The 24,660-nt window shown below is 43.3% G+C and overlaps 1 protein-coding gene across 3 annotated transcripts in view; it reads right to left on the reverse strand.

The window, feature by feature from the left end:
* Window positions 1–7,274: 7,274 nt before the first annotated feature.
* Window positions 7,275–24,660, reverse strand: part of fbxo42 (F-box protein 42) — a 54,183-nt gene continuing 36,797 nt past the window's right edge. For 2 of the 3 annotated variants that reach the window (XM_085967034.1, XM_085967032.1), the window contains one exon: window positions 16,335–24,247. In XM_085967034.1, coding sequence (XP_085823160.1) covers window positions 23,111–24,247 — 1,137 coding nt within the window. In that variant the 3' untranslated portion in view covers window positions 16,335–23,110. Of the gene's footprint in view, window positions 24,248–24,660 lie in introns of all 3 variants that reach the window. The other variant, XM_085967033.1, reaches the window with a different exon arrangement.

Raw genomic sequence — 24,660 nt, forward strand, 5'->3', positions numbered from 1 at the left:
TGGCTGATCTGATCCTAACCTCAAATCTTCTATCACTCTGCATCCACCCGAACCCATGTGATCTCCCGGGAGAGGTGAAAAACCAGATAAAGACCCAATGGCCAATTTGGGAGAAAAAAATCTGGGAAATTCCTCTCCGACCCATCTAGGCGATCGAAATTCTTCCAGGAGATCACTCTGTCCCTATATTTTCTACAGTACTTACCTTCTGTAAAGGCGATCTCCACCCCAGCCAGGAACAGGAATAAAACCATCTCCTGAAATCTAACACAGAATTAGAACACAGTAGGAGCAGAACAAGGCTACACGGCCCCTGGGCCCACTCCACTACCCACAGGGCCATGACCATTCCGAACCTAGACTCATGTCCAATTTCCTGCCCGCTCCCCGTATCCCTTAATTCCCTTTACTTCTAGGAAACTATCTATTTCTGTTTTAAATTTATTTAATGATGTAGCTTCCACAGCTTTCTGGGGCAGCAAATTCCACAAACCTACCACCCTCTGAGTGAAGAAGTTTCTCCTCATCTCAGTTTTGAATGAGCAGCCCCTTATTTTAAGATTATGCCCCCTAGTTCTAGTTTCACCCATCATTGGGAACATCCTCACCGCATCCACCCGATCAAGCCCCTTCACAATCTTATATGTTTCAATAAGATCGCCTCTCATTCTTCTGAACTCCAATGAGTAGAGTCCCAATCTACTCAACCTCTCCTCATATGACCACCCCCTCATCCCCGGGATTAACCGAGTGAACCTTCTTTGTACTGACTCGAGAGCAAGTATGTCTTTTCTTAAGTATGGACACCAAAACTGTATGCAGTATTCCAGGTGCGGTCTCACCAATACCTTGTACAACTGCAGCAATACCTCCCTGTTTTTATATTCCATCCCCCTAGCAATAAAAGCCAACATTCCATTGGCCTTCTTAATCACTTGCTGCACCTGCATACTAACTTTTTGAGTTTCGTGCACCAGGACCCCCAGATCCCTTTGCACTACAGTACTTTCCAGTTTCTTGCCATTAAGATAATAACTTGCTCTATGATTTTTCCTGCCAAAGTGCATAACCTCACACTTTCCAGTATTGTATTCCATCTGCCAAATCTCTGCCCACTTACTTAGCCTGTCTATGTCCCTTTGCAGGTTTTTTATGTCCTCCTCACTCACTACTTTCCGTCCCATCTTTGTATCATCTGCAAACTTTGATATGTTACACTCGGTCCCCTCCTCCAAATCGTTAATATAGATTGTAAAGAGTTGGGGACCCAGCACTGACCCCTGCGGAACACCACTAGTTACTGGTTGCCAATCTGAGAACGAACCATTTATCCCAACTCTCTGCTTTCTGTTAGAGAGCCAATCCTCCACCCACGCCAGAATATTACCCCCAATCCCGTGATTTTTTATCTTGAGCAATAATCTTTTGTGTGGCACCTTGTCAAATGCCTTTTGGAAGTCTAAATACACTACGTCCACTGGTTCCCCTTTATCCACCCTGTATGTTACTTCCTCAAAAAACTCAAGCAAATTTGTCAAACATGATTTCCCCTTCATGAAACCATGCTGAGTTTGTCCTATTAAATTATGTTTATCCAAATGTCCCGTTACTGTCTCCTTAATAATGGACTCTAACATTTTACCAACCACAGATGTTAGGCTAACAGGTCTATAGTTTCCAGCCTTCTGCCTACTACCCTTTTTAAATAAGGGTGTTACATTAGCAGTTTTCCAATCTGCCGGGACCTTTGCTGAGTCCAGTGAGTTTTGGAAAATTATTACCAATGCATCCACAATCCCTACCGCTACTTCCCTCAAGACCCTAGGGTGCAAGCCATCAGGTCCAGGGGATTTATCCGCCTTGAGTCCCATTATTTTACCAAGTACCACTTCCTTAGTGATTTTAATTGTATTTAGTTCCTCCCCCCCTAGAGCCCCCTGTTTGTCCAGTGTTGGGATATTCTTAGTGTCCTCTACTGTAAAGACTGATACAAAATAATTGTTCAGTGTTTTTGCCATCTCCATGTTTCCCACCATTAATTTCCCGGTCTCATCCTCTAAGGGACCAACATTTACTTTACCCACCCTTTTTCTTTTTTTCCCACAAACAGTAATGAGTTAAATTACCAATTTATTATTCCGTTGGTTGCGGAATAAATGTTGGTCAGGACCAGGAAAACCCTGTTCTTTGAAAAGTGCCACTTTTACATCCACCTGAACAGTTGGCCTGGTTACTATCTCACCTCCAACAATGCAGTACACTCCTTCAATTGAAGTGTCGGCCTCAATTTTTTTGCTCAAATCCTAGAGTGGGACTTTAACCCATGACCTTCTAACTCACAGAAGAGCTACCACTGAAAGCAGCTGACCAGAATAGAGAGTTTTAGAAATATTTTCTAATTCCAGTTCCAGTTTTGGAGAATCAAAGATCAAGTTGTTGGTTTAGTTATGGACAGCTTATTTAAGCATTAACCCATGGCTTCCTCAATGGCTTTGTTGGTATGTGCACAGGTAACTGGTTCTCAGCTGGGTTAACAGTTTGAGCACCACCGTTGGCTTTAGTTAGAGAGGGGGAAATTAATTAATTAATTCCACTGCTCAAAAATGCATATGTATGGGGCATCAGATGTATAGGATCAGGCTCGTCTGGGTTCCCCATGCTCCCAGTCGAATACTCAATACAGGGTATGAGTGTTATAGTGAGAGGTCAGATGTATATCATAGTGTTGGAATGAGGAATGCAGGGTATATCAGAGACTATCTCCATACCCTGATCATCAATTCCATCCCTCTCCCGATCGCTGTCTGAGGCTGAACCAGGCTGTTTGCAACTTCAGCGTCCTACTCGACCCTGAGCTGAGTTTCCCTGAGGTGGAGAGTAAGGAGGGAATTTCAGAGCTTAGGGCCTAGGTAGCTGAAGGCACGGCCACAATGGTGGAGCGATTAAAATTGGGGCTACGCAAGAGGCCAGAATTGGAAGTGTGCAGAGATCTCGGAGGGTTATAGGGCTGGAGGAGGTTACCGAGATAGGGAGGGACGAGGCTATGGAGAGATTTGAAAACAAGGATAAGAATTTTAAAATTGAGACGTTGCCAGACCGGGAGCCAATGTAGGTCAACAAGCATAGTGGTGATGGGTGAACGGGACTTGGTGCAGGTTAGGACATAGGCAGCAAAGTTTTGGATGAACTTAAGTTTATGTAGGGTGGAAGATGGGAGGCCGACCAGGAGAACGTTGGCATCATCAAGTTTAGAGGTAACAAAGGCATGGATGAGTGTTTCAGCAGCAGATGAGCTGAGGCAGGGGCAGAGATGGGTGATGTCATGGAAATGGAAATAGGCAGTCTTGGTGATGGAGCGGATATGGGGTCGGAAGCTCATCTCGGGGTCAAATACGACACCAAGGTTGCAAACAGTCTGGTTCAGCCTCAGACAGTTGCCAGGGAGAGGGATGGAGTCAGTGGCTACGGAATGGAGTTTGTGGCGGGGACCAAAGACAATGGCTTTGGTCTTCCCAATATTTAGCTGGAGGAGATTTCTGCTCATCCAATACTGGATGTCGGACAAGCAGTGTGACAAATTAGAGACAGTAGAGGGGTCAAAAGAGGTGGTAGTGAGGTAGAGCTGGGTGTCGTCAGCGTACATGTGGAACCTGACGTGTTTTTGGATGATGTCACCGAGGGGCAGCATGTAGATGAGAAATAGGATGGGGCCAAGGATAGATCCTTGGGAGACTCCAGAGGTAATGGTGCGGGAGCGGGAAGAGAAGCCATTTCAGGTGATTCTCTGGCTACGACTGGGTAGATAAGAATGAAACCAGGCGAGTGCAGTCCCACCCAGCTGGATGACGGAGAGGTATTGGAGGAGGATGGTGTGGTCAACCGTGTCAGAGGCTGAAGACAGGTCGAGAAGGACAAGGAGGGATAGTTTACCTTTGTCACAGTCACATAGGATGTCATTTGTTACTTTGGTAAGGGCCATTCCAGTACTGTGCAGTGGCGGAAACCTGATTGGAGGGATTCAAACATGGAGTTGTGGGAAAGATGGGCACGAATTTGGGAGATGACAGCACATTCAAGGACTTTAGAGAGGAAGGGGAGGTTGGAGTTTGCAAGGACAGAGGGGTCAAGGGTGGGTTTCTTGAGGAGTGATGATGGCAGATTTGAAGTGGAGTCAGACATTACCTGAGGAGAGGGAACCGTAAACAACAGCAGCGAACAAAGGGGCCAGGAAGAGAAGTTGGGTGGTCAGCAGTTTTGTGGGAATAGGGTTGAGGGAGCAGGAGGTGGGTCTCATGGACAAGATGAGCTCAGAGAGGGCATGAAGGGAGATAGGAGAGAAACTAGAGAAAGATGGGAGTTCAGGGCTAGGGCGAGGGGAACCTTAGGGGAAGGGAGGGAAGCGGCAGAGGCAGATGAACGGATGGTCTCAATCTTGGTGATGAAGAAGTCCATGAGCTCCTTGCACTTGTTGTTGGAAGTGAGGGTGGAGGAGGCAGGGGAGAGGGGTTTAAGAAGACGGTTTGTAGTGGGGAAGAGAAGCCGGGGGTTATCTTTGCATTCCAGGATGAACCTGGAATAGTGAGCAGTTTTGGCAGAGCAGAGCAGCTCCCGATAGTGCTTTATGTGGTCCAGCCAGTTCTGGCAATGAAAGGCTAAACCAGTTATCCCCCATAAACATTCAAGTCTGCCTCCCTTGGACTTATGGGAGCAGAGATGAGGGGCCTTACCAAGGGAACGACCAGGGTGAGGGAGAGTAATGGTTTTAACGGGGACAAGGGCATCAAAGGTGGATGTGAGTGTGTGATTGAACAGATCGGAAGCTGCAGAAATGTCATGGAGGGCCAAAGGCTAGACAGGTGGGAATTTGAAAGTGCAGTTTTAAGTGCCTTGGGGGAAGAGTTATTTCCAGGGCTAGACACAGAAGGAAGTGGGCTTGGGAGGGGGAAGGGGGATGTGGGTGGAGAGCGATACGAGGAAGTGATTAGAGATGGCCTTATCTGTGATTGATACAATGTGAATAGCGAGGCCACGTGAGGTGGCAAGGTGAAGGGGGTGGTTGTGAATATGGGTTGGGGAGTTTACATGGAGGGAGAGATTAAGGGAGGATAAGAGGGCTGTGAACTCAGAGGAGAGCATGATGAGTTGAGATAGAGGTTGAAATCATTGTGGATGAGAAGTTGCTCAGTGCAGAGGCTGAAGGAGGAAAGCAGTGAAGATATCTCAGTGAGAAATTTGGTGAGGTACATAGGTGGGCGGTAGAGAACGAGGATTTTAAATGAGAGGCAAGAGGGGTGGAACAAACCCTTGGCTATGCCTTCATCATCTCGACTCGACAATCCCAATGTTCTCCACCATCAGTAAATTTCAGCTCATTCAAAACTGTATCCTATCCTGCACCATCCCACTCACCCATCACCCGTGTCCTCGCTGACCTACATTGCCTCTCGGTCCCCCAAGCCTCAAATTTAAAATTCTCAACCTTGTTTCAATCCCTTCATGGCCTTGCCCCTCTCAATCTCTGTAACCTCTACCAGCTCTACCCCACCAGAACTCACTGTTCCTCTGACTCTGGCCTCTTGTGGATTCCCCATCCCGTTGTCCGACCCCATTGGCAAACGTACCTTCAACCCCTCTGGAATTCCCTCCCTAAACCCCTTCTTTAAGACCCACCTTAAAACCCACCTCTTTTGCTCGCCTCCTAATATCTCCCTTAGCTTGGCGCTCATTTTTTTCTTATGCCTCTGAAGTGCCTTGAGGCGTTTCTATGCTAAAGGCATTATATAAATGCAAGTGTTTTTTGTTGTTACAGTGAGAAGTGTGGGGTACAAAGAATGTGTAGTCAGTGGGTATTTTACATTTTAAGTTTGCAGCAATAAGGCACCAGACTCTGACAACACAGATGGGCATGTGTGTTGTGAGGAGGATGCCGAGAAACTCCAGTATGATTTGGACAGGTTGGGTGATTGGGCAGATGCATGGCAGATGCAGTATAATGTGGATAAATGCGAGGTTATCCACTTTGGTGGCAAAAACAGGAAGGCAGATTATTATCTGAACGGCAATAGATTGGGAGAAGGGGAAATGCAACAAGACCTGGGTGTCCTTGTGCACCAGTCGCTGAAGGTAAGCATGCAGGTGCAGTAGGCGGTTAAGAAGGCAAATGGTATGTTGGCCTTCATAGCGAGAGAATTTGAGTACAGGAGCAAGGATGTCTTGCTGCAGTTGTACAGGGCCTTGGTGAGACCACACCTTGAGTATTGTGTGCAGTTTTGGTCATCTTATCTGAGGAAGGATGTTCTTGCCATGGAGGGAGTGCAGCGAAGATTCACCAGACTGATACCTGGGATGGCAGGAATGACGTATGAGGAGAGATTGGGTCGATTGGGCTTATATTCGCTGGAGTTTAGAAGAATGAGAGGAGATCTCATTGAAACTTATAAAATTCTAACAGGACTAGACAGACTAGATGCAGGAAGGATGTTCCCGATGGCAGGGGGAGTCCAGAACCAGGGGTCACAGTCTAAAGATAAGGGGTAAGCCAATATAGGACAGAGATGAGGAGGAATTTCTTCACCCAGAGAGTGGTGAACCTGTGAAATTCTCTACCACAGGAGGCAGTTGAGGCCAATTCATTAAATATATTCAGGAAGGAGTTAGATATATTTTTTAAGGCTAAAGGGATCAAGAGATATGGAGAGAAAGCAGGGACAGGGTACTGAATTTGGATGATCAGCCATGATCTCATTAAATGGCGGAGCAGGCTCGAGGGGCCGAATGGCCTACTCCTGCTCCTATCTTCTATGTTTCTATGTAACACATTTCCCAGCTTCTACCATCTCCTATCACTAGTGATTTTGTCAGTCGGCAGCACTCGACAACCAGCTTTAGAGCCAACTACTCCAATACAATTGAGGTGACACTCCAGGCGTCCCACGAGTTAAATGCCCTGAATTTGACCACATCGCATAAACTATTGGGTAGGACTTGGCATCTATCTGAAGTTTGACAATCTGTGTCTGGTAGTTATTTGTACTTTATTCTGCTCTTCCTACATGCTCCTATTCTTGATTCTGTCTTGCTCTTGGTAAACAAGTTGTTCGTCAGCTTGTAATGTTGAATTGTTGTGGTGTATTACAGTAAGCTGCATGGTATATTTAAGTGGCGTTATGAGAGGCATGGGCATGTTGGACATTGTTACACTGACAGATCAAGGCAATTGTTTTTTTTAGAAAAAGTAAAAAGTAGTAATGAAAACACAAGCAGCTGATATTTAAAAAAAAAAATGAAAAGATTTTAATGAAAGAAACAGCTTCTCTGTACCAAGATCTGGTCAGCACTTTACAGACACTGTAACACAGGACAGATACAAACTGAAGTCTCAACACTGGTCACATTGACTCCACTCATGATGTAGGTAACAAACACCTAATTGCAAAAACTTCAAGTAAATTCGGAATGGCCTTTTTTTTCCCCAAATAGAAAAAAAAATGGTTAGTGCACATTTAAATACAAACATTACAAAGCCCTGGAGTCTATCACTACTCTAACATCTTACCTTGGTCAAGTCAAATAAGAAAAATTAAAATCCAACAATTTCTGGCCTTTGTATTTGGACATTTAAACAATTTTCAATACTTGGAACAAAAGAAATCTGAATTTCTGTTCATATTTAGACTCCATGTGTACCTAATATGAGAGGACAAAGAACAGACAGGAAGTATCCTTCACATTACCCACTACCAAATGTTAAATTTATACGGTGAATCAGGGCACATTGATCCTTATAATACCCAACATTTGTACTGTGGGAACATCGGTGGAAACAAAGAATTTGAACACTGTGTTTGCCTGAATTGAAGTATCTTATTCTAGTGCTAATTCAAGTGGCATCATCCCCTTCAGCGCAGTACACACAAGCACTGCAGGTCAGCTAGGGGTGGGTTTGACTGTTCTAATCATATCAAATCTATCATTTCAGAGGTATTTATTTATAAGATATTGACGTTCAGAATTGTGTTGAAACAAAAGTAATGTTTTTGCATATTTTATAATCAAGGCTGTGATATCAACCTGTGATCTGTTCTGTACAGTGTGCAGGATATAGTCAGTCTGAGTTTATGAAACATTTCACCAGACACAATCCCAGATTATCACCAAAGGCACCTGATCACTTGCTGGTCTTGATTTTGCAGGCTCTTGGAGCCTGGATACAGTAAAATGGTTTGATTAGCAGTGTCTGCCCTGGTGAGCAAACCGCCACCATCACCAGTGTTTACTAATAAAATCCAGCTTGGATTTACTTCTGTCCAGATTTACAGTACTGTGTGCTCCAGAATTTCAGGCTGGGGGAGTGCATCATTGCCAGAGGTACTGTCCTTCAGATGAAACATTAAACCAAAGCCCCATCTGGCTGGCGCAGTGGTTTAGGCACAAAAAGATCCCATAACCCTATTCAAAGAGCTGGGTATTTTCCGCAGTATCCTAGGCAACGTATATCCCCTCAGCCAGCATACCAAAATCGTATTAACTGGTTATTCATCTCTGTTGTTTGAGAGAACATGCTGTGTACAAAACGGCTGCCACATTTGCCTACATAACAACAGTCATTGCACTTCAAAGTAGTTTATTGTACGTGAAGCATTTTGAAATGTTGGTGAGGTGTGATAAGGCGCTATGTAAATCGTGTTCAGTCCACAAGCGTGGTCATGAGCTTCTGGTTGCTGCCACGCTAATTCTCCATTCAGACCTCTCTGCCCGTGGCCTCTGACACTGTTCCATGACGCTCAACGTAAGCTTGAGGAAAAGCAACTCCACTTTCTACTAGGCACTTTACAGCCTTCCGGCCTTAACACTGAGCTTAACAACTTTAGATCTTGACCACAGTTCCCATTTTCTCTCAGATAGTAGGGTGCTGGTAATGGAGGATGGCTACTCCAGAACCACTGTGAGTGGAGGTGGTGTGGACACCCTATTGGTACTCGGCCAGCAGGGTGGTCCGCACCCCTGGGGTCTACCTGCCCCTCTTCCGCCATATTCCTGGGCCACAGCAATCCTCTTCGCTTTGTCAGGTTCTCTGTGCTTCCCTCCTGCTTTTATTCTGCTGTAACAATTTACACCTCCTCTGGACCCATCTTTTGTTTCTATACTTGTCCCATTATCATCTCCTTTTGCCTTGCACCATCGTGTCATTTAATCACTCCTGTCCTATCACAGACCTTTCCCCGTTGTTCTTTCCCTGCCCTCCTTTTCCCCTGGCTCTGTACTTGCTTAAAAGCTGTTCACCTCGAACATGAATTCCAGTTTTGTTGAAAGGTCATCGACCAAAAAATCTGTTTCTCTCTCCACAGATGCGGAGTGTTTCCAGCATTTTTTGATTTTACTTCAGATTTCCACCTTCTGCAGTATTTTGCTTTTGTATTACGTAAATACAAATGTCTTTCTTTCTCACTTCACAGTAAACCTAGTAATGGACATACACACTTATCTTCTCCCAGTTCACTCAGCTGGAGTGAGATTCACTCACTCTGGGTAGATTTTTATGTATCTCACTCTTGAAAATAAACCCAGCTATGTCTTTCCACCGATTAGTGATCTGTCTCACTCTTTTTGATCATGTCCTGGCCAATATTTATCCCTCACTCAACTTAACAAAAACAGATTATCTGGTCATTATCACACTGCTGTTTGTGGGAGCTTGCTGTGTGCAAATTGGCTGCTGTGTTTCCTACATTACAACAGTGACTCCAGTTCAAAAAGTACTTCCTTGGTTGTAAAGTGCTTTGGGATGTCCAGTGGTCGTGAAAGGCACAAAATAAATGCAAGTCTGTCTTTCTTTCTTTATGGGGCAGGGACTCTCTCCTACTGTAACAGAGGCATTTCTTGGGATGGGCACAGTCAGTGTCAGAAACATGCTCCATAAACTGAAATAAAAACAGAAAATGCTGGAAATATTCAGCAGGTCATCGACCTGAAACGTTAACTCTGTTTCTCTCTCCACAGATGCTGCCTGACCTGCTGAGTATTTCCAGCATTTTCTGTTTTTATTTCAGATTTCCAGCATCTGCAGTATTTTGCTTCTCCATAAACTGAATCCTGATATTAAATTCCAAAATCTTTTGATGTTCATTAGAGAAGGTACATCAGAAATAGCCATGTAATAGGAAGAGGCTGCACTGATCAATGAGTATTAATCTCCAATTGTATAGTCATAGAATGTTCCAGCACAGAAACAGGCCACGTGGCCCATCAAGTCTCTGCTGGACATTTTTTTGCACAAGTCACCTAGTCTAATCTGTCTCTTGCTTGATTTCCATACCTTTAATATTCATTTTTCAAGCAACAATAAACAGCCATTTGAACAAGTTTATGGATTCTGCTTCAATAGTTTGTGACAGAGAATCCCAGATTCTGTAATTGTGTACAGGACTTTTTCTAATCTCCCCTTTCATTCTTTTTGTAAGAATTTAAAAATTTGTGCCTCTCGTTACTGTCTCGCCGACCAGCGAAAACCTGGTAATAACCTGTCATTATTTACCCCATTATAACTTTTATTGCTGTTTTTCAGTGTTTTCTTCTATTTTCTCCCCTCCTCTTCAGATAGTGCCTGTCCGCTGATAGCTCACCCAACTCAAGTGTGAACTTCGACAATGCGTGTTGGCAGGTTGTTTAGGCTGTGAAGAGGATCACCGCTGAGCTCCACACACACTTTCCAATAGAGGGTTCCTTACACCAGGAACACTGTCAATTGTAGTATCACAGGCTACCCCACCACTGCTTGGTTAACTCAGCAGAGACCAGGTATCGAACCTGGCACCTTCTGGTCTGTGTGGTATTGTGCTATAGTGGGTGGTGCCTTTAGCCAGCAGGCCACTGGATAAGCTTTCTGGTTGACAGTATTTCCTGTGCACATATATGTGTGACGTGATGAGTTATTTCTGGAAACACTCAATAGGTCAGCCTGATGAGGGTTCAGTCCCAGTTTTTCTGTTTTTAACAGATGCCGATAGACATGTTCTCTATTTCCAACATTTTCCGTTTGTGTTTCAGATTGCCAGCTTTTTCTTTTTAATTATTCTGTTTTTCTGTAATGTCCTTCAGTGTCAACGAGACACCTTTTGATGAGATTTTTCAAACAATTATGTAATTAATTGTCCAACAGGTTTTATAAATAGGGAAATAGAGTAGTAAAGCAGAGATAAAGCTAACCAATACAAATCACTGATAGAATATTGTGTCTAGTTTTGGGCACCCTACTTTAGGAAGGATAAAGGTCATGGAGAGAGTACAGAAGATATTTATTAAGATGATACAAAGGATTAGAGGCTTTAGCTATGAGGAAAGACTAGAGAAACTGTGAATCTTTTCACTAGAACATTGAGAGTAAGAGGAGATCCGATAGGTGTTCAAAATTGAGTGGTTTCGCTAAGGTAAATTGGACAAATCTATTTCCACTGGGCGCTGAGTCAGTAACTAAAGGGTGTGAATTTAAGATTATCTCTTAAAAGAACAAACAGGTTAGAAGGATTTATTTTGGAGGGTTGTCAGGACATAGATATTCTACTAGAAATTTAAATGGACCAGCCACATCAACTCTGTGGCTACAAGAGCACGGCAGAGACTGGGTACTCTGCAATTAGTGTCTCACCTCCTGACCTTTCAAAGCCTCTTCACCATCTGCAGGGCTCAAATCAGTGTGATGGAATACTCATCACTTACCTGGATGGGTGCAGCTGCAACACTCAAGAAGCTCAACACCATCCAGGAAAAAACTGTTTACTTGATCGGCGACCCTGTCACCGATCCCAACATCCACCACTGGTGCACTGTTGTTGCAGTATGTACTATCTACAGGATGCACTATGGCAACTCACCAAGCTTACTTGGATAGCTCCTCCCAGCCTGTGACCTCTACCATCAGAAAAGATAATAGCAGCAATATCAAGTTAAGGACTTCAGTGATTCAAGACGGTGGCCTACCAACACTGTTGCAAGGCAATTAGGGAAGGGTAATAAATGTGATCTTGCCAGAACCACCCACATGCCGTGAACAAATAAAAGTAAATGAAACAATGGTGGAAACAGAGCCCATAATAATTTTTTTTTTTTTTTATATAAAGTGCATAAATATTTCAAAAAGAAAAATTGAAAAGGGTGTGGGGAAAGGGCAGCAGAATGGGACTAAGTTCTTTCAGAGAGCCGGCACAGGTGTGATGAACTGAACATCCTCTGTATTGTAAAATGTTGTGGTTCTAGATTAGGAACTAATCAATAGCACCGATATAAAGCATTTTAGAAGAATCAGTTACTCTTAAAAGAATGAACACGTTATTGGGGATCCCAGAATATTCAAATTCAACAACATTTTTCACGAATTAGTTAGCTCAGACACACACTAACGTGGGCAACTTGTATCTTACACTTCACACCATTCGAGTGTAAATAACAGTAAAAAGTAAGCAAGGCACCTCATGTCAGCTGTTCCTCTGTTCATCAATGAGTCTGATGAGTGAGGTACTTAAACTGCATAAATTGCCAGTTAAAAGCGTACATCCTTCACATTTGCCAAACTTTTTTTCATCTTTACTATTACAACTACGAGGAGGTAGTATGAGGAGAGAATCTCAAAAATATATTAAAGTATTGTACAAATTTATCAATGAAATAGCAGAGGCCCTAGGGTTCCATTGAAAGGGCAGGTGTCCTGGAGATTGACGAATATAATACCCATTTTCAAAGAGAGACAGACCTAACCCAGGCAATTACAGGCCAGTTAACTTAACATCTGTGGTAGAAAACATTATGCTATTTCTTTGCCCATTTCCCTCAGGATTCTTGGATGTGTCCAGTCAGGTCATGGCACCTTGTTTAGATCGACTAACTTCTCTAATACTTTCCTTTTATTTTTGATAATATCACTCATCTTGCTTTTAACCAATTCAGGGTGTACTTCTTCCCCGATATTCTCTTTTGTAAACAAGTACTTTGCTTTTAAGTATACCTACCAATCTCAACTTGTTCTCTACTAACAATATCCTCTCTCCTCAGGAACCCCATCTCACATTTAATTATTCTCAAGAAAATAGTCAACAGCTGTGTCGAGAGAAAATGAACAGAAAAAGATGATAGAATACACTGATGACACAACTGGAAATCTGACAAGTGTATTTGTCTGCTGTCAAGTTTTGTATCACAGCTTATCCAACTCCCTTCCTTTCTCAAACTGGCCATGTTTTACCAACAGAGCCTTTCAATGAATGAAGTATTATGAAAAAGACAGTCAATCACCAAACTCAATCCACTCCCTGTAATCCACCCGCATTAGGTCTAGTTGAGCCTCAACTCAATTACCTGAGTCGAAGCTGCATCAGACTTTCAGGTTTCTTAGAACAATCATTTTTTGATAGAAATTGTGTGAAATCACTATACACAATATGTGATTTACAACCCAATTCCTACGCCTACTTTGTCCATATAATTTTTGAACAGTGAACTCAGAATTTCTAAAACCAATATTTAAGCTGCCAATTCCATTTTTACATGGTTAGAGCTAAGGAAGTCAACCTATCAAAAAACTTCCCAGTGCCATTCATTACAAAGATATTCACAAAGAAAGTCGCCTTTAGGGAGATGCTGTTTGTGGATTCCCACCCTTGATCTCTGCTCTTCTGGTGGTTTCTGATTTTGTGATGGCAAGAATGGGAGGTCAGCTTCCTCACCACCTACATATGCAGCAGCAGCAGAATGTAGTGACAAATGCTGGACCTGGAACCTTGGCAGTACAGCAGATAGTTGCTGCATGGGACCAGCTCCTGCTTGTGATTCCCATTCTCAGTTCTTTTTTAATCAGGACAGGTTCAGCTGGCGTACCTCAGCATGGCCAATGTCCAAGAGCGTGTTACATGCAGTCTTCTCAGCTGGGGAACGGTGTGGTGCATGGAATTCGGTGAAAGTTAAGATGGAGCTTCAGTTGTGCATTATTTCCTTGCTGTCATTATTAACAAATTAAACCAAAATACTCTTGTCAAATGACAGAGATTTGATGTAGAATGCAATATTGTTTAACTTGCTGCAACAAAGTTAATCCCATATGATGCACTGATGTATGTTGAGTTCAGTGGTCCAAAGCTAGTACAAGATCAAGCAAGCTAGAAGAGTTGACTTTATTCCTAGCTTTTAAGCACCCTTAAGATCAGAAAGGATGTTGGTGAGGCAGCGAGGAATTTGTCCTGCTATGACATTAACAGACTATCTAAGGAGATTGCCTTAGTTCCATCAGCTGAACATGAAGTTACCAGTTTTCAGAAGTTGCGTCTAGCTAGCCCCACTTGAGGGAAAAGGTTCCTGCTGCTACTCAATGTGTACTCAGGTGGGTACATTTTCATTGTACTCAATAAGCCTACACTATGGAATAGTGACTGAGTGCTGGCTGTTGCTGCCATATTTATGGAAGCGCACAAATGGCCTAGCCTGAGCTCATCTGCCCAGGGAACAAACATTCTAGTTAGGGATTTGTTAATCATCAGTGTTTCTTGTTGTAAGGCTTGAAGTATGGCTAGCCCCCAAGAAGTGTGACATGAGCTCCCATGAATATCAGGTTTTGCATTAGCTGTAGCAGAGATTTTCTCATTTGTTAGAATAAATGGAGGACCTGCTCAAAAACACGAGATGTTTAGATAGGTAGATTTAGGTTGGTTTCAAAGTCCTGAAGCTCTTAATGCCAGGCAGTTAAAATGGAAACTCCTGGAACATGAGTATCCAAAAAAAAAACTCTATGCATAGCTTCTGATGTATATGGAACTGCAGTAACTTGCCATGGTTTCCCTTTATTGTATTCTTGATGTGTATGGCTTCCAGCCAATCTACCAGGCACACTGCTTGCTTGTATGTTCTGCAATTGCATAAGGTTCAGGGTCAGTCTGTAACCTCCAACATAGTGGTAGTAATAGCCTATTTTACAGCCCGAGAAAGAAGCAAAACATGTGATTTTAGAGTATCAAGTCAATTCTGGAGGTTAACTGATCTTATCAAATGGTTTGAGGGAATTGTCCACAAAACAATCCAACTGCATGATCTCTTCAACAAGGGCATCAACTGTGATGCAGTCTGCTGGTTGCAGAACATGATAACTTCTTTAAAATCTCATTGTATCTTAACAGGATTTCCCAGTACTGAAGAATTATTTTAATTAAGTCTATACATCTACAGGGAGATCAGAGGTTCAATGAAGATAACTCAACTGGTTGCTTAAATGGACAAACTAAGTTGTCTGTAGGCAGTCTGTGGCTTTCCTTCAAATCAGATTCATGACCTGATCTTGCATTAACTCTCAAACAAGCCTCCCTTCAGAGATGGCTTTGACATAGGCTGAAGATTCAGGACAAACTGCTTAGATTGAGATCAATGATGAAATGCCAAACAATTACCGATGTAACTGAAGAAATCTCAGATCAAAACTATCAAAATCACTTGTTTGTATAAAGCTTTGGCTGGGGTTGAACCTCTGGAAAAAGCATCAACTCAAGAAAAGCAAAACCTGACCTTCTGGGAAAAGGCTCCATTGTTTCAGTCCTGGGCATCAGGAACCATCATGATTGTACTCTGCCAATTACGGTATGCCATCTGCCGACAGGTGTAATATAAGGCAGCTTCTCAAACGTTCCTCAATATGAAAGGACATCAAGCCCCTTATACCCTAGAGGTTGGCCAAAGTCAATTTACTATTCCACTCAACTTTCAACAAGCAGCTAAAGATTACTTGATAATTGGGAAAAACTGGAGTAGCTTGGAGCAGATATAAACATTGTGGGAGGTGTAGGGTCACATCCAAAATTAAATATCAACGGGTCAGTCACCATGATCTCCACCTTTCTATCTCATCATTTGTGGCAGGTAATCATAGGACACACATTCATCTGCTAAGTATCATCTTGATGCTTTATTCCCACCCCCTCCCCATCTCATCTCATCTCAGTGATGACCCTCGTTGGGTTACAGGTTCCACAAGGGCTAGACATCCTCCAGTAACTTACCCAAATAGCCATTCATCATATGCGAGCCTAGGTATTGTGTGTTGGCAGGCTATTTAATCATGAAGGGTATCCCAACTTACACACACACGCACTTTCCATCAGAGGTCACTGCATAGCAACAGGAGCAAGAACCTGGTTGCTTGCCCCTCTAGGCCCATGCTGGCATTCCTATTGCTAATCTGGCTGAGATCAGTTAACAGACCAGGAATTGAACCTTGGACCTTCCTGGCTGTGTGGCTCAGATGCACATGGTATTATGACTACCCAAACAGGTCAGTACTCTGCTCAGCAGCAATAATAATTCCATTCTTTCTTTAAACAATGTCTTTTAATTAAAGGTTGGTTCAAACAGTTTTACAAAACACCTCCATTACACTCTAATTCATGGACTCAGGCAACACACCTGCTCAGCCCATAACACAAGCTACTGTTGCATCTGTGTAGGAATGCTGTGCAGATTTCACACATTAGAGAGGAAAGCTTCTGATATAAACAGAAGTTATTCTGACGGGGAGAAACCTGGTTTAAGTACAGCTTCCCAAAGCTGATTCAATCACCTGTATTCCTCACAACAGTCATTTCAGCACAAAAGCAAGTTGTACAAAATTCTACTGGCTCTCTCATTAAATTGACTGTTGTCGGAATTTGTCCAGGTCATTTTCAAACTTTCTCCTTCCACTGAAAAAGCTTGGATTTCAAATTTAGAATCTTAATACAAGAGTGCAGAATGCCAATTGTGTTTTAAACACCAACACCATTTTGTAAAAATATAAATGTGTCGAGTTTGTACCTAAGCATTGCTCTAGTGCCTGGCAATCTGTGGGGAGGGGGGTAGGGGAGAAAGGAGGGAATCTCGATCGTAACTGCAGCACCAGCTTCGGCTATTTAATCAAACCACTGGAGAAAGCTAGATAGCATTAAGGAGGTTGCTGCAAATCATTTTGGTTACTTTGGAAAGAATTGATGACAGATCAAACAGATGCTTTAGAACCAGACATAAGAGACACGGCCAGGAAAACACAAAAAGAGTCAGAGAGAGATCGGGAACAATTTGCAGCAATAGTGCAGCTATAAAGACCCAGCGTAAGACCCTTCACAGCTGCCCCAAAAGTTTATATCTTTATATTTCAGCAGGTGGCAGCAGCAGCCCCCTTGTGTCAGTGCCTGATGACCTGGCTGTTGCCGTCAGGAAACCTGCTCTGCCTCACTTGCCCAGCAGCTCCGCTGAAATCGCAGGGATTCCCTCCTTTCAAATTAATTTTACAATTCATACTTACACAAACATTCTGCATGGAAAATAGAGCAGTGGTTTGTCCACGGCAAGTCCAGAATTCCTGCTCTACACAAACTGCCAGTTGCATCTCAGAGGGGGAAAATCATTACTATAGAGACAGAGAGCAGTGACAACTCCCAGGACAAGACCCTCCGAGGTTGTGTGGAGAACTGAATCCAAAAGGAATCCCCTCTGTTCATACAGAGAGTTAAAAATAACATGTTGCTACCAGAGACCACCCTGCTGTTTGAGAAGCCCAGAGGTAAATACAAACAATAAAAAGGAACATTTTGAAATTAAATTCCCAATATTTTTTTCTGAACTTTATCCGTTCTAACACTGCATAAACTCCTCTGAACCACGCAAATGGTAACTAGCGTTAAAAATACAGCTGGTCCCAGCCCTTAACATTGAACATTCTAAACTCGTCAGTAAAAGTTAATCAGGTCATGAGCACACCATAATCTAGGTTGATCCTTCTATGCAGTACTGAGGGAGCCTGCTCTATCAGCGTTACTGGCTTTCAGATGAGACATTAAATCCAGGCCAGATCTGCCTTTTTAGGTGTATGTTAAAGATTCTATAACACTATTCAAAAGAGCAGGAAGTTTTTTTCAATGTCCAGACCAACAATCATCCCTCAACCATCACCACAAACAAAGTAAATAGTCATTTGTCTCATTTGCAAAATTGTGCAACTTTGTTGCGTGCAAATTGTCTTTGCCTAAATAACAAGTGACTGAATTTCAAAAGAATTTAATTGGAATATGAAGTGTTTTGGGACATTAAAATGTGCTATTTAAATGCAAACCTTACATTTTACAAAAATATAGAGGGGAATTGGGTGGTGCACTGGGTCAGTCACTGACCTTTAACCTTAGGACCTGGGCTGATGGAATAAGTCTCCCAATATCTGCTGGCTGTAAAGGTCCCATATGAAATAAGTTTGGCCATTCCAAGTGGACATTGGTCCACAGCAAAAGAAACTGCCAATTGGCAGTAAGTTGATAATCTCATTCAGAGAGGCCACAAGATTGGTGTAAAAGAGGGTGCTCTTTGGAGGTTGGGACAATGTTGAGGGAACCTGTGCTGTCCCTGACCTGCAAACTAGGTGTCCAAAATGGAAAGCGGTCCATCCTTTCATCTTAACAAGCATAAAATTAAGGCAAAAAATTCAAAACTGCAGCAAAAATTATATTAAGGGAAGCTGTGAAGCCAAAAATGGCACAGCAATCCAATTTAAATTATATTTAAATGGTTGACAAACAGATAAACCCTTACCCAGTGAAAATAATTTGTGTTTGCAAGCATGATAGAAACTGACAGAGGAAAAAGAAACCAATGCAGCCTTTGACTGCTCTGCTTAATACATCGATAGACAGAACATTCGCAGTGGATTATAAATAGTCACTGAACAAAGAGCTCACAGGCTGCAAGTAACATCACGACTTCCCTCCATTTTGTGTTTGGATTTGGTTGTACAAATTTGTACTGATGTTCAGTTTCACGACAGCTGAATGTGAAATCATCAGGTAGCAGCTGAAGGTAAGAAGTGAGAGCCAAAACATAGGAAGTCTCTGAATACAATTGGTTGATTGGCCAAGTGCTTTTTACCATACTGAAATCAGGCCACCCAGACAGGTCAGGGCATGCAAAGGGGGAAAGGCTATGTACCGGTAACCAGGATACCAAGAGAGCTACTGTACAGCCAGGTGTCTGACACAGGGAAACCCATCACTATACTGGAGTCTCTGAACCAGGCTACACCTGTAGTGTGTCTGTGTTTGTCCAAAATGGTGTGGACACACTCGCCCCATAGATACACACCTCATTTACTCAAGTCCAGAGAACTTAGACACAGGTTGGCAGAGCAAAGAATTAAGGACCCTCGAGTGTACACAGGGATACTTGCTGGTGCGTAACAAGCTAAAACTGCACAACTTACAAGCACGGAGTACTGGTGAGATTCCCACCGTTTGTGCAGGAGCATCCTGCCAATTCGGGTTTTCTGACGGTCAGTGGGAAAAATCGCAACCCCCAGTGAAGATCTACCCCCATCAGGTCCCATTAGTGAGATTGGCTGGTCAACGCCCTGGAGCAGTGTGGACCTGCCTGCTTTAGTTATCAGATGACCAGTGTGCTGTAGAGGGTTTGCTGGTTCAAAACATCCATCACCAGGCATATCATCTTGGAGCCACCTCGACTGCAAAGAGACCATGTTTACCTTCTCCCTCAGAAAGATAGATGCACAACTGATAGTGGCGGCATAACATGGGTTGAATACTAAAAAAAAGTTTGAGAATCAGTGGAAGGATAAACTGGAACCAGATTTGAATAGCTAAGTTTTGGGGATGAAAGTATTGCATAGAATTTAATGTCACTGTGATTTTGTGAATCAATAATATGATTAGGTGATTAGGAAAGAGGCTGACATAAATAGCACCACAGCTGTGGTTTTACTTTGGAGCGGGGGGAGGGGAGAAAATCACAAATACAAAATACATCTGCACCACAAACTTCATCAAACCAGGGCATGAATTCAATGAATTGAGGCATGAAAAGGATTCACCAGATATGTATACCCACATACCCAACAGTCTTGTCATATACCTGGAGCACATCAAAAAGTGAAAGGCTTTTCACCAGCTACATTTACTTGATTCGGAGTTTGAGCAGCATTTTAGTTCATCGTTACATTAACTAAAACCTGTAGAAAATAGATCAAAGCAGCAGGTCTGGCAAAGGATCCATATCTGTGCAATTTAAAGCCCTGATACTGCCTTCAACACATTTGTAGCCTTGGGCAGCAGTGCGCCACTGCATACACTCACTGCAGCCGATAGCTTCCAGCAAATTACAGCATTGACAGCCCTGTGACACGCTCACTTTTCTCCAGAGTGGCTTCCCTATGTGCTCAGGGACTGTGCAGAATTCCCTGGTTTTAGGGGCAACTGTCAACACTTTAAATTACTGAGCTGCATTTTTTTTTAAGGATCTGGCATTCAGAGAGAAACCAAAACAGCATAAAAATCAGCCCGGATCTCTAAACTGTGTCACATTATATAAAATGTCACGCATTATAAAGACGCACTGGTTGCAGCAGACTCCAAACCATCACATGCACAAAGACAGCTGAGGGAGCGGGTTTACAGTGTGAACTGTTGTATCCATTAGCTGCTATGTATATCCATCTCTACTGTGTGCATGCACAGGGTTGGAAGAAGCAGTTCCTCTATATTCTGGAGTCTAGATAATCTTTAGGTGGCTACGTGAATACATATTAGTAAATCAAAAGTTCACCCACCCAACAGAATTCAAGATGCCCTCGTGAGTTCCAATTTGAAAGCTACGATCTTGGGTGACTGGCCCTCTGTAGACTGAAGCAGCTCCTTTATCTAATGGCCTGTATTTACTGCCATCTGGTCTTGAACCAAGTAATTCTTCCTTTCTACTGCACTTGGGTTTAATCTTACACAAGTTCTTCCATCCTTTGTGATCAGCAGTTTGTTAGATTTGAACAATCAGTGCAAGAACAGCACATTACACCACAAATAGTCCCACTTTCCAGGGCACTGACACTCATAATACTGTGGGGTCTACTCACACCTGCCTCACTTTCACCTTGAGCCCTAAATACAGCTCCTGTTTCATGTGTCCATGGGCCTGAATGACAGCCTGCCTGGTGTGGGATGCTGCCAGAGCTGGGATTCAGTGTTGTTACCTTTCCTCTTACTGTCACGTGAGAGAGAGAGAGCAAAGAAACATTAGGAGGTAAGGTTATCTACCCACAAAGTAACTGAAAATACTCTATAAAAACTACAGGACAGATAGGTTAACTCTCTGTCCTGTGCTTTAGTTTTTCCTTTTTCAGTCTCCCCATGGCAGCTATGCAGGGTACCACATTTGAAACTGGGATCTCAGTGTGTGGGGACTTGCAGGTATAGCTCACCACTCCTTGGTGCAACACACTGGAGCAATCTCGAAAGCAATGCTGCCGGGAACCGTGGCTTGCAACAAAATGTCAGCAAATTATACCGTCTTGGGAGTCTGTGCAAGACTGAAAAATCAGCACAAAAATAATGGAGAAACAAGGTAAATAGTTCAGGAAAATTCCCCAAGTTTGCAGCTCAGTACCCATTTTCCTCGGCAACTTTGTTCTAATCTTAGCCTTGGAAAAATAGTTAGACAATTATTGGCAGTAAACTCTAACTTAGTTGATGATGGAATTACTCATAAGACAAGTTAAAAAAAAAATCCCAATGTAATCTCATTAAAACAGGATGCTGTTTATGGCTCAAGTGGACACCCATACAGAACTGATGAACATTGTGTGGCGTCAGTTAAATGGCCATAACTGATAGACTGGAACAGGCGAAAAAATAAAACAGCAGCTTTACGAAAGAAAAAAATTCCGGAAAAGAAATGGAAATCCTGCAAACGTCTCCTAACAAATTCTTTTTGTCACTGAAAAAAGTTAATTGAAGCCAGTGGGATGTGCGAGGCTCTCAATTAAACCAAGACAGCTGGACCAACTAGCTCCCTGATATAGCCATTAAAATATACAGAAACACCAGCTCCTGTTGTGCCTGGACTGAAATGAGGCAGACTGCTTTCCAAGTCAGACAACAGGCAGACTTTAATATATCACAAGGTTTCTGCAATACAATCCAACTGATTACTACCAGACTCACCAATCTTCAGCAACAAAAAAGGCCACTTTTCCTTTGGATTGACTCTATCCTATTTTACCATCTGGGTGACAAAAGACTTGACATTTGTGGGGCTTAAGTCTCTCAAGCATCTCTACATCAAGTCATTAGAACAACTCCAGAAACACCAACATTCCTTGGCTCCTCCCCCCCCCCCCCCCCCCACAACAATGGGACAGGTACACTAACAACTCAGTGCCCCCTTCTGCAACAGGACAGGTACAACGATGACTTAGTGCCCTCTTCTGCAATGGGATAGATACGAAGGCTTAGTGCTCCCCCCACCGCCATTGGACAAGTACAACGAGGGCCAAGTACCCCGTTCCCTAGTTGGACAGGTATACCCCAGGCTTAATGCCCCCCTCCCGCAGTGGGGCAGGTACTGTGACAAGTACCAATTCTGTCCATGTCTACACTTCTCTTTCTCAATACATTAGCTACACTGTTTCTCTTTAAAAATAAATTAGTTTATAAACTGCAGTAAAGAAAAAGTTTAAATTCTATACGGCACCTTTCATTGACCAGAATGTACGTGTCAACTCAACTGGCTTTGGAGTCAGCATGTGCAATTTTTGGAGTGTTTGGTTTATGACAATTAGCTGATCTGTTAAAGAATCATCACTCAGCAAATTGAAGGTTGCGACCAAAATATTGAATGGCAAAATGACCCAGCTCAGCGAAGTGCTCATGAGCTCTTATAGATAAGCTGCAACTTCAAACCAGGCATTGCAGACTCCTGCAGACCCACTGTGTCACTATCAGTGCAGCTGTATTTGTTTATAGTAAGATCTCACCTAGCTAAAGCACGTTTGCTAACCTGTAGCATACCACACACGCAGTTACTGCAATGGGTGGAAATATTCACGCGCCATTTCCTTATCCAGTCGGTATTGAAGGCAGCAGAAGCTTTTGAGAACATAGCGAGAATCAAATTAAGACAGATCAGTCCGAATGTAACAAACTCACTGGAATGGGGTAAAATTTGTGTTTTAACAAGCAAACTTTAAACCATTTCCAGAGTAGTTTTACAGATAAATGTTTTTTGAATTCACAGCTTATGGGTGTGCATCAGGTAATGTGAAATACCGTGAGGCGGTGCATTATCTCTTAGCTCGCACAAAATACAACGCATTGGTTTTTGGATAGTACTTCACATTCTGTTTCTTGTCCATCAGCCCCCCAAAAATGACCAACTCGCCCCGGCCTTGCACCACTGTGTGGAGGCTGGTTTCTGGCGGGCCTACAACTGAGCCGCTGTTGAATATTTTCCAACTGACTTTTCCCTTCTCTTTTGCATCTTTTATATCCAACACATACATTTGCATTGGCTTGCAGTTCATGCTCTGGTACAAGGGCTTCCCTACATTTAGGGACTGAGGTGGGTGGTGGCCTAACCGGCGTGCAATTGGTGGCAGAGCATGTCCATCTGCCTGGGCGGGTGCAGGGCGTAGTGGTGCATCAGTACTGTTTGAACTTTGACCTTGGTTTCCTGGCAACACAGATAAAGGAGCTGAACTCGAGCTAGCTGGCACAACGGACGTTGAACTTGGTGGTAAGAAATCCTTCACGGCCTCCAGTCCTCTTCGGAGTGCTCCTGGTGAGACTGGGCCTGAAGAAGTACTTGCAATGTGAGGTGGTGTGTGAATTCCATTTGTCTGCTCTGGAGCATTCCCAACACTAATTTCAGTTGCTGGACTTGTCCCAGTCCCTTCTTCTCCGTGGTTGCTGCTGGAAGAGGGTTTTGAGTCCCAGTTTACCGAGTCTGGAGACCTATATGGATCTAATCCTGAATCTACCTTCTGTTCCATTGGCGCGCTTTGCCTAGTGACTTGCGGAAGTCCTCCAATAGAACCTCGAAGATCGTAACCCTCCGCCACAGCCGGCGTGACAGGGGATCCTGGCTGCACTGGACTGTCCAAAGAACCAGCTAAGGATCCTGGGGATAATGTCCCACCATTTAAAACTGGTGACCTTTCCCCTTTGGCTGGAGATAGGCTGCCTTCCCGAGAACCAGATGTTGTTGGCCTGTGCGTCCTTGGCCTCAATGTACCCCAGCGTCCATTCACACAAGGTACTTCATCAGTACTCCGTACTGGGGACTGTGATCGATGCTCCCTCATTTCTACACCAAGGGCTGGTGGTGTGGCACTGATCGGAGATGGGCGAGAATGCAAGCTGGGACTGAGAGGGGCTCGACCACTGGGTGCCTGGCTGAACACCACCACACACTGTCCAACCTAGGAATTAAATGAGAACGATTAGTTAACCGTGCTCATATTTACCGTCAACATTTTAAAATAATCTGTTAAACATAACAAATTCCATTTAATTTTTTTTTTTACATTAACACAATTATCTCCTCTGCCTCCCCCAACTGAAGGATTAGATAAGACTGTGGAGATGGAGAAAGGCCACTTCTTCTGACGATTAGTTCAATGTACAGAAAATTATTTTCATCTCCTTCTAGCCTCAGCACCAAGATTACTATCAATCTGCAGTTCTTCAGCCTGGTGCAGGGTGGCAGTCTATTCAATCAAGTCCACAGTCATTATGCTGGGTGGCAGTCTATTCTGTTTAGTGATCTAACTTCTACTTAATCACCTTTTCTACTTTTAGCCCCAATATAAATTGCTCAATATTAAATATCATT

This window comes from Somniosus microcephalus, chromosome 25 (assembly GCF_052327205.1).
Source record: "Somniosus microcephalus isolate GS21.2 chromosome 25, FLI_Smic_1.0, whole genome shotgun sequence".
NCBI classification, from domain to species: domain Eukaryota; kingdom Metazoa; phylum Chordata; class Chondrichthyes; order Squaliformes; family Somniosidae; genus Somniosus; species Somniosus microcephalus.